The 11,831-nt window shown below is 29.7% G+C and overlaps 1 protein-coding gene across 1 annotated transcript; it reads left to right on the top strand.

Annotated features, from left to right (window-relative positions):
- Positions 1-432: 432 nt before the first annotated feature.
- On the top strand, positions 433-1,817 carry LOC143614060 (short chain aldehyde dehydrogenase 1-like). The gene is made up of 2 exons (XM_077087605.1): positions 433-485; positions 944-1,817. The coding sequence occupies exons 1-2, from the start codon at positions 460-462 to the stop codon at positions 1,761-1,763; spliced, it is 846 nt and encodes a 281-aa protein (XP_076943720.1). The 5' UTR covers positions 433-459; the 3' UTR covers positions 1,764-1,817.
- Positions 1,818-11,831: the final 10,014 nt, after the last annotated feature.

The following is an 11,831-nucleotide window of genomic DNA, read 5'->3' as shown; positions in this document are numbered from 1 at the left end:
AAAACTAAAAAGCTAACCATCGGTTAATGCTTCGGTTCGATTTTTTTGATTATTCGATTTCAGTTCGGTTAATTCGTTTTCTGCTCACCCCTAGATATTATGACATAAAACCGCCACAAGAACCCGAAAACCTAGGTGGTGATCTTATGGGAAGTTATACACCAAATCACCCGCATATCATAGGCCCACACCGTCAATCACTTAGGAAAAAAAATAATCAACTAGTACCGATCTACAATATACCTTCCAACTAACTAACATATTTTAAAATGTATCACTTATTAATTTTAATAATATTTTAGATTTCTCTCTGCTGGCATTCCATTGATAATGTTCTGCACCATTACATGTGACAATTGAACAAAAGTGGAAATAAACATTAACTATTTTTTGGTTTTTTCTGAAATTGTGGCCTATAAATTACATTTGTTCCGTTCATTCTTTACCCGCAAACTCAAGATGAATGGTCATATTCCCAACATGAGGTATGTAGCAAGAACTCTCCGGTCACTAAATCATGTATTTTAGGTAGTTCGCTTTTCATACAAGCGAACTCTTAAAGTTTCATTGTGCGTGAGAAGCAAACTATCTTACACTTGGTGAAAAATGTGATTACTAGTTAAGTTTTGATGAAAAACTATATACACAAAGCAAACTCTAGTTCACTTACAAAATTTACATATTTCAAAAATAAATTGTTACATATAAATAAATAACTTTATAAGATATGTCTAAAATAATAACATCATCGTACTTAGTAATCTCATAAATAGCAAAGCCATGGTAGGGTCTGAGTAAGGTAATATGTAGACAGCATTACCTCTACCCCGTAGGCATAAAGAGACCGCTTCTGACGAGAACTTGGCTCGATAAAATAATAATAACCTTATTCCTAATTCCTAAACAACTTTCTAATCCAAAATATTCATCTTGTAATGTACAGATTAGAAGGCAAAGTCGCCATTGTCACCGGTGGCGCTAGCGGCTTCGGTGAGAGCACCGTGCGCTTATTCGCTAAACACGGCGCCAAAGTCTTGGTCGCTGACGTCCAAGACGAAAAGGGGCTTTCCCTTTGTAAGGAACTCGCGTGTAACTCCATAAACGATGTCATTTACGTCCATTGCGACGTTACACAAGATTCCGACGTCAAAAACGTCGTCAACACCGCGGTTTCCACATTCGGGAAGCTCAACATCATGTTCAACAACGCGGGTATCCCAGGAAACTTGGATTTCACAATTTTAGAGTCGGATAATGAGAACTTTAAGCGCGTGTTTGATGTAAACGTTTTTGGTTCGTTCTTGGGAGCGAAACATGCTGCTAGGGTTATGATTCCCGCGAAATGTGGAGTGATATTGTTTACTTCAAGTGTGGCATCGGTGCTTTCGGGTGAGTCACCGCACTCCTACACGGTATCAAAGCACGCGGTGGTCGGGTTAATGAAGAATTTGTGTGTTGAATTAGGGCAACATGGGATTAGGGTTAATTGTATTTCACCGGGGTCGGTTTCGACCCCTTTGGTGACAAATGCAATGGGGTTGGAGAAGAGGGTGGTGGATGAGATTGTGTGTGAGTCTGCGGTGTTGAAAGGGGTGGTGCCTGAGGCGGAGGATGTGGCGGAGGCGGCGGTGTATTTAGCTAGTGATGGTGCAAGGTATGTGACCGGAGTTAATTTGGTGGTGGATGGAGGTTATAGTACTACTAATCAGACTTATTCTAGGGTTATTAAACAAACCTTTGAATCCCTAGCTAAGAAAATATGATAATGAGTTAATAACTAATAATGCCATGCAGTTTATTAGAAAATATATGGGTGCATGTGTTGATGTAACTTCTTGTGATGTATTCGTGTAACTTTTATATGTAGTTTTTAATTAATAAAAGGTCAAGGAAATCTTAACCATGAATAAATTAGAACGGCAACTTTCTTTCTATGTTTAGAGCTTCGTATTCTTTAATTTGAAAAGTTATGTTGCTCCATTTCGGTCATTGTTTTAAGTTTAGTCAGGCTCATGTTAGCTTCAAAGTTTGACTTAGGCGTTCCCATGAAAAACCATACCAGCAACTGTCACTTGACAGTCATTGTAACACCAAAAGAGTAAAACTCTCTGGCCTAGCACACGGTTTGATGAAAACCCAGATAGACTCGGGTTTCGAACTGACAACCTCGCAAGATCTAGCTTAAATTTTTACAATCAAAAGTGATATAAGTGATTTACGTCTCCATTAAAAAATCTAAGTCTTCTTATTAGTGTGTCACAATTAGGGGATTTTTAAGATTACGTGCGGTGTTAGTTAATTTAAATGCTTACATATCATGTTAAGTTTATGCAAATAATGAGTGAATGAGTGCCTAAATTTTATCATAATATTTCAAAATTGTTATAACAACCGCATTATCTAAAAGTCAATATTCAAAATAATTATATAGTTGGATATTGACGTATTCATCTCACTATTCCCGACATTTGTCCTTGTATTAGTGGTCCAATTGTTTGAAGGGTCCTTTTCTATTGTTTGTTCACAAATATCTTGCATATTATTTTACTACTTGGAGTATGAAGAGTGAAGACTCCATGTTTTCAGAATTGATTATATTATGAAAAATTAAAGAACCTTATAATATAGGGAAAATTCCTAAAATAGCCCATTTAAAGAATTTGTTTCTAAAATTATCCTCACTAATTCAAGTTTTCAACTTTGTCCCTTTGATATCTCGTCGCCGACGACATGATAGCGAACACCGACGATGCGTTACTGAAACAAATAGGATAACGACACGTGGCCGAAATCTGTGTTGACGATGCGTTATGTTGCTAACGTAGGGTAGCGGCGAAGCGTTATGTTGCTAGCGTAGGGTAGCAGCGATGTGTTAGTTGATAACGCATCGCTGCTACCCTATGTTAGCAACATAAACACATCGTCAACCCTATGTTATGTTAACACATCGTCAGTATTCGCTAACATGTCGCCGGCGACGAGATACGTTTATGTTGCTAACATAGGGTAGCAGCGATGCGTTATCAGCTAACGCATCGTGGAACCCCTGTTTTAAACATTAACGCATCGCTGCTACCCTATGTTAGCAAAATAACGCATTGTCAACCCTATGTTATGTTAACACATCGTCAGTGTTCGCTAACATGTCGCCGACAACGAGATACCAAAGGGACAAAATTAGAAACTTGAATTTGGGAGGAAAACTTAAAACCACATTTTATAAATGGGCTATTTTAAGAATTTTTTCTATAATATACATGTACAATGTATAGAAGAAAATAAATTTAGTATTGAGTAAGAGAGAGTGGAGCGATCACGTAATCACTTATTATTATTCAAAGTATTATTAGAGCATCATAATAAGGATAAGATCATAAAAAGGATAAGGACTCCTAAAAATATATAAAAGTTTAGTCTGTTAGCTCGTCATAAAAATATCAATATTTAACTTTAAAAACATCAAAAACCCATTCAATAAGAAACCTTAAAAACACCTATAAAAATTGACACATAATCACCACATTTTCCACTTAAAAACACCACTTAGCCCCATCACTTACAAAAAGTCGTGTTTTTTATTGTTCTTGTGAAAAAACATCAATGAAAAATGCAACCAAAAGCTACACCGACAATAGATAAAAAAACGGGCTATGTTAACTAGGGATGAGCTCGTTACCGGTGCCAAAATATTCGGTTCGGCACCGAGATAGTACCGGTACCAGGCGTAAAAATCGGGAAATACCGGCACCGTACCATACTTAACTGGTACCGCACCGATCCCGAAACTCAAAACTTTAGTACAGATTCGGTACCGGTACCGAATTTGCTCATCCTTAATGTGAACAAACACCTAAAAACACACTTTATAAATCTAAGATTATTAATGCTCTTAAATGCACTACATACATATCTACATTATGTAGTTGTCAATGAATTCTTTTATTTTGAAACGAGCATCCCTTCATTTTATTATACTATACATCTATTTATATTTTTATACACATTTATAGGTTTACAACTATTTTAATTATCTAATTATAACTAGATTCTTCATTCTTTAAACATGTGTGTTGCGACGAGAAGACAACGCGAACTCAATTGGTAACGGTTTGGCTCTGTTCGTTACAGTATTAGCTCATATTATATTTTACTTTATTGATAATCTATTTATAATATATATAAACGAAAACATAAAAATCCTACGTGTCGCGATGTGGTCACTCCCCATTTTTTTGGAGTCACCAGATTTGCTTAATTTTTAAATGAAGGTTTCTCATGCATTTGACCTGAATTCATGGGTATGGGTCTTACCAAACCCAAATAATCCATGAACAGGTTATAACATCTCATTAAATTAAAAATTATTCTCACCAAATTATTGATGTAAAAATCCTATAAAATAGGATATACTAAAAATTAATATCTTATTTATTTTAAAAAGATATATATTATTTAAATTAAAAAACCAATTTTATAGTAAAAAATAAATGGGTCTTTAGTCTCATCAAACCATAAGTATATTATTAACTTTCATAAATATTATTTATAATTAAAAAATCAATTTTATAGTAAAAAAATAAACGGGTCTTGGGTCTCATCAAAACTTTTAAACCGGGTTATAACATCTCATTTATTTGTGAAACAATTTATTATCAAACCATAAGTATATTATTAACTTTAATACGATAGAAAAAATATAAATTCAAAAGATAAACAAACATTAGAACAAAAAATATAAAACAACCCCGTAATACGGGAGATATAAACTAGTAATTTATATAACTAAAAAAATTTATCGACAAGTATGCACGTTCGTTTAAATGAGTTTGGATAAGATGGAAACGGTTATACGGAAATATTTATTGGAGATTGCAGTATAGCATGAATAATGGGTCCATATGGATTTATTGCAATGGGTCACATCGATATCATATACACCTATTAACAATTGTTATTTTCCAATTTCATCAAATCAAAACAACATTAACCTATTGTATAATATGACTTGACAATCGTTGAACACGTTTAGATATTATTTTTGTCTTATTAGCAATGTATATAAAGTGAATATATATCATCTGAATACCAAAGTTTTGAACTAGTTTATGATAAGGGATTAAAGGTCCATTATATGAGTTATCATAACCTCTACTAAATTACAATGTTAGACCATGAGTAGTCATAAAGCTCCACTCCTGGGCGTTATGCGCCACGTGGCGCATAGTCAGAGTTATGGTTTTTTACAAAAAAAACAAGTGTAGTTATAAAGTCTTCATAACTTTGTTTTTTTGTTTTTTTTAATTCTTATTGATTCTTAAAGGTACAAATAAATGCTCTTTTTTGATTTTGGTGACATTATCCGCGTTTTGTGTATAACTTGCAAAAAAAAAACCATAACTTGGAGGGGGGGCGGTGTTTTCCAGAGTTATGGGCTATAAAGACACCATATAACTCTCCACTACGGATAGTCTTAGTAATCTAGTCTCACATTGTGAAACCATGTTACATGTCGAGCATCATGTATAACCCACGTGTATATATTGGACATATTAGGCTTATTCACAAGTATATTTCTTATTATTTTAATTTTCATATATTTTTATTTATTAAGGAATTTGAAATATAAAAATTATAAATGAGTGGATTTGTAGATTAGTTTATTATCATGTTCATTAGGGTTTTATTACCCAAATTGCTATCTACATCGTCAATTAGAGGTGCACAAGTCGGTTTCAACCCCTAAACCGGTTTGGGTTGAAGCTGGTTCAGTTTGGTCAACAAAAGTCAAAAAAATCAATTTATGGTCGCTTTCGTTTCAGTTTGAAACCAATTTCTTGGTTGGTTTACGATCGTTTTTGACTAGTTTTGGCCTGTTTTCGGTTCAGTTAACCAGTTTTGGCAGAGAAAATTACAAACAGATTTCGAACCTACAGTTTCTATCGGTTCCAAACGGGGTTTCTATATAATCAGTTTTGAACCGTTTGATTTTCGGGTCGGTTTAGTTTACCGGTTTTCTTGCCCACCTTTAGTCAATATGATAAAATGCCCTGAACAATGAAAGATAATAGAACAAGTCCAAGCATTCAATGTCATAACTACTCTTATAAAACATTTTAATTAAAAGTTCGTCACTATGATACAATAGATGGTCCAAACATTCAATTTTGTGATCACTCTTATGTCACAAATATTGAACAATCATAAAAGAAATGTTGATCCTTGTTGAGAAATGAGAAGCATAAAAACATCCATATGATAAAACATACATATGTACGTATTTAATATTTTTGGGATGTCATACATTTGTGAACCAGAAGAAAAGCAAGCAACAACCTTTGCAAATTTGGCACATCATTTATAAGATGAAACTTGTTATGGGTGAATTTAAAAATCCCAGGTCCTTCAGGATTCTTGATTCTCTTAGATCCCTAATCCATGCAGGATCCTTGATCTCTTTCGAATCCTTGATTTCGACTTTTTCCAGGATCCTGAGTATTAACGGTTTACTTTGATACTGGCCTTGACTGATTATTGCAGGTGACCGTTAGTGACTTAATTAACATAAAGACTTGCTAATAACTGAAGAAAAAACATATGAATTAATATATGTTAATGACGTTTTAATTCTTTGAAAATTCACTAAGTGTGAATTGTAACATATGAATTAATATATGTTAATGGCGTATTAATTCATTGGAAATTCACTAATTGTGAATTGTAACATATGAATTAATATATGTTAATGACGTATTAATTCTTTGGAAATTCACTAAGTGTGAATTGTAACATATGAATTGATATATGTTAATGACGTATTAATTCCTTGGAAATTCACTAAGTGTGAATTGTAACGTATGAATTCATATATGTTAATGACGTATTAACTCTTTGGAAATTCACTAAATGTGAATTGTAACATACGGGTGTTAACCAAGTAAAAGACCTATTAATTAGGCGGGATCCTCAGAGACGTTTACTTTTATTTTTATTAATAATAAAGGCTATATGAATAAGTGATTGTTATGGAATGACTTTAGTCACTTTATGCCCAACACTCGGTAAATCAGCTAAAGAGTAACACCTGAAGATTGACTCTTACGATCATGAGTGGTGACCAAGTAAGAGTCGAGATAATAGGATAGTTTGTTATATTCTTTTGTTATAAATAGAGACATGTTGATTGATAGGAACACATCTCACACACCTTGAACATTTTCTTAGTAACCATTAGCTTCGATCGACATTTTTCTCGAGTTGTACTTCACATTTTTGTTTAATAATATCTTCTAAGATAGGCGGATTGTTATCCCCTCCTAAGGTTTTGTTCAGGAGATCCTAATAGGGATCAAGGGCTTTCCTCGTATATCTTGTGTCGTTTACTTGCTTTGATTTACATTTCATCACACGTATTTGAAGAACACTCTACCTCACATTTTTAGTTTGATCACAAATTGCTTTTTTAATTTTTAACCGAAACAAAACCCATCACTTTCAAGTAGTTTATCAATGCCCCCTTCTCATTTTATTCGGTCACTCAACGTATTAACGGGGCTTTTGTTTTTGTTTTGATAACTTTTATGTTATCAAATTGTGTTTTCTGTAAAACAGAATATGAGACCCTATAGAAATTAACCAAACCTTTAAAAATTATGCATTCTATTTAAATGTAACACCTTCACTACACAACCGAACATAACCTTTTTGTTTTAATTTTCTAAGTTCCAAATAATTTGTTACATGGATGAAGCATTCATTGGGCAAATGGGCGTGCATAAAGAGTCAAAAAGCAAAAAAGAACAGGGCTTCAAGTTGATTGGGGCGTACTTGGGCTATGCTTTAACTTTCCTTTCTATTGGTAACAACAAGAATAATAAATGGGTTTTTAGTTGAGCTATAATAATCCTACTATACTATTAAAACAAATTAGTTTGCCTCCACATGTCTCTTTTCTATTGGATGGTTTCCTTTCTTTCCAAATATATCTTGCACTTCTCTATTTTTCTTACCAATTAAATAAATCAAAAATAAAATCAATCTATACCGCATCAATGCCACATCAATGTCACCTTAATGCCATGTCACCAATTCCTTTCATACTAATGTCAACTCATCCTCTAACATATATTTATAACAATGATGATTGTTTTATATTTATTAGTATTTTTTTAATTTTTGGTGTTCTTTTGTTTGACATGTTGTTAATATATATTCTAGATCAAAATTATGTTCATCCATCGACGGTATCAAAATCGGAGATTCCATGGTTAAAAACCATATTTCTTATTTTCCGGTAAGACATTCAGTTTTTCCGGTTACAAATTAAAAATTAAATATTCCATAATATCAACATTAATATTCTACTTTCTAATTTCAGGTCAATGCCAAGACTAATAGATGTTCATTTCTCTGAAAATTCTACAAAAAAATCCGACATACCATGGTCATTGTCACAATATCGTTTTTCCGGTTACATCTTTTAAATTTTCCGGTTATTAACTATAATTCAAAAAACCATAATATCAATATTAATTTTCGTTTTTATTGTTTCAGGTTATTTTCCGACTCATATAATATGATTTCACGATTGATCAAGACTTTATAAGATGTATTTTTATTTTATTATCATGTATAGTTTTTTTTTTAATATTCATGTATTTCAATATTTCAATTTCATAAATTTTAGTTAAAGCTAAATATTAATCTATACCTTGATTATATTTTGTTTTCCGGCGCCTTAATAAATGACACAATTAACTATTCCATTAATTCAAATTATTTAGTTTGACTTTCCTAATTTATGGTCATAACAGGATTCCTATTTTATATGCATTGACTTTCTCAATTAACTATTTCCTAATTTTGTTGCTTAATACAATTTATTTCATTCACATTTTATACACAATTTCTTTCCTTAATTTTTAAAGAAAACCGATTTTACAAATTAACTTCATTTTTTTTCTCATTTACTATTTGGCCATATCAATTATAATTATAAAATAACATTTACACATACATAGAACTTTGTTACTACCTTTTATAATATAATTATTGTATTCCCTTCTATATAAAAATTTAAATCTTAACGAAATACAAATTAATTTGCAATCATGTCACCCAACTCAAAGTTAATATGAGTTTACCGTAATTGTATATAGTTTTGGTGTATCATAAAAACTTAATTTTAAATTAATTATCCATAATTTACATAATAATAATTTATCTAACATTAAATGTCCATAATCTATAAATAATAATATATAATAACAGGTTTACTAATTTACATAAATAAGTAAATCAAGATATCGAATTTATTTATGGTATCTCTCTACGTTTTTGGTATATTATTTAAATTTGAATTTGAATTTCTAATTAATTTCTATACTAATTATTTTACTAACATTTACACGAAATATTAACATGTTTCTTATTTAACAGGTTTCCTTTAATTGTTTGACTAACATTTGAATTTCTAATTAATGTTTATTCGTTCATTCATTTTGTATATAACTGAATTAACATCAATATTGTAATTTATATACTTTAATACTTTAATTATCCCATAATTTATATACTTTAATTATATGTAATTTACATAATAATAAGTTCCCATAAATTTGAATTTCTAATTAATGTTCATAATAATGGTTTGACCAACATTTACATGGAATATATACCAACATTCAGATTATGTTTAAGGTAACATATTAAAATTATATTTTACAAGTATGTTATTATTTTTATTTTTGTTAAAAGATTACAAGTTACCATTCATACCATTACAAATTCAAAATTCGTTCTAAATGTTAAAACAACTCATAACTTCAATTCTTTATTTTTGTTTACCGTAATTGTTTATAGTTTTGGTATATCATAAAAAATCAATTATCCATAATTTACATAATAATAAGTTCTCTAAAATTAATGGTCCATAATCGATAGATAATAATAAGTTTACTATTTTACATAAATAATTAAATGAAGGTCTCGATTTTCTCTGTAGTATTTCTCTACATTTTTTGTATATGATTTAAATTTGAATTCCTATTTAATGTCCATAATAATTGTTTGTTAAACATAATTGTTTCTATATATGTTTTTCATTATTATATTGACTATAACCGTATCTTAATAATTACCAAAAATTATAATTCAGATTATGTTAAATTATTAAAATTATACTTTACAAGTATGTTATTACTTTTACTATTTTTTGTTCTAGATATTTCAAAAAGTACTACCTTAGAAAGTTACCATTCAGACTATTATTTTATTTTTGTTATAAAATTACAAGTTACAGTTCATACTATTACAAATTCAAATTTGTAATCAATGATAAAACAACTTAGATTTTCAATTCTTTATTTTTGTTTACCCTAATTGTATATAGTTTTTAATTTTTTTCCATTTTTATAAATTCATTCCTTAATATGGTTTGACCAAAATAATACCATAATTATCTCATTATTACAATTTGTATGGTTTGACTTTCTTTATTTGTTAAAAAACCCGAATGAAGAAGTTATAAACTAAATAAATTTCCGACCGATTTAAGTATTTGACCATTCACATTAAATCATTTTTGACCATTCATATTAAATCGTTTTAAATTTTAAATAACATTTAATTTGTTATAATAGTCTGAAGTTACCATTCAGACTATTATTTTATTTTTGTTATAAAATTACAAGTTACAGTTCATACTATTACAAATTCAAATTTGTAATCAATGATAAAACAACTCAGATTTTCAATTCTTTATTTTTGTTTACCTTAATTGTATATAGTTTTTAATTTTTTTCCATTTTTATAAATTCATTCCTTAATATGGTTTGACCAAAATAATACCATAATTATCTCATTATTACAATTTGTATGGTTTGACTTTCTTTATTTGTTAAAAAACCCGAATGAAGAAGTTATAAACTAAATAAATTTCCGACCGATTTAAGTATTTGACCATTCACATTAAATCATTTTTGACCATTCATATTAAATCGTTTTAAATTTTAAATAACATTTACATAGTAAATATAACTTTCTTGAAATATATCAACATGATTTAAGTACTTTTAAATTTAAGATTTGCACTCACAAATTATGTCCATATACAAATTAACATACATTTATTTTGACTATTGTAACATTTTTAATTAAATATTCTCTTAAAATCCATTATTATGTTATTAAGAGTTACTATTAATTGTATTAAGTTTGCTTCAAGCAAAAGAAAAAACAGTGGACACATTTTGGATTTTTAAATGCACATATATTATGTTGACATTTTGAAGTCAAAATAAGATATTTTAAAATTAAAAGTTAGACCTTTTATTTCAAACATGGTGTGTTATTTTTTTTTTCAAGATAGTACGTTACTAACTATAATTTTTTCAAGATGGTAATATTTAATCCAAACATGGTTTACAATAAATGTTTTAAATTGATGTGCAAATATACACAGGTACCATCTTATAGTAATAAATGTTACAGTTATTAATGCGTAATAAATGTCTTATATAAAGTTCATCTTTTGAACCAACATTGAGATAAAAGTTTTGTTGAATCGACATTGTAGAATTGTTTTATTGTTTTGGAGACTAATTTCCTTTGTTTGCTTATTATTGTACCAATGATAAAAGTTATAAGATATTTTAACTTTTCGTTTATCTTTGTTAGTCTTTGTATGTTTTTTATTTGATTCAAATAAGTTATGATGTTTTATAATTCATGTAAAAGTATCTTTTTTTTATAATTACAACATTTGCATTTCATTAAATTTATATGATGTTACATATATATCATGTTTTTAAATATGTTCAACCATGTGTAACACG

Source organism: Bidens hawaiensis, unplaced genomic scaffold, assembly GCF_021521415.1.
Source record: "Bidens hawaiensis isolate Kalapana, Puna unplaced genomic scaffold, B.hawaiensis_p1.1 tig00038812_1, whole genome shotgun sequence".
Classification (NCBI taxonomy): Eukaryota; Viridiplantae; Streptophyta; class Magnoliopsida; order Asterales; family Asteraceae; genus Bidens; species Bidens hawaiensis.
The sequence above is the reverse complement of the archived record's forward strand: the minus strand, read 5'-3'. Positions and strand labels throughout refer to the sequence as shown.

Bases quoted from the DNA above. Each gene is read 5' to 3' on its own strand.
- LOC143614060 (XM_077087605.1), top strand. From the start codon at position 460: ATGAATGGTCATATTCCCAACATGAG. The intron at 486-943 runs GTATGTAGCAAG...TGTAATGTACAG, and splicing joins GGTCATATTCCCAACATGAG to ATTAGAAGGCAAAGTCGCCA.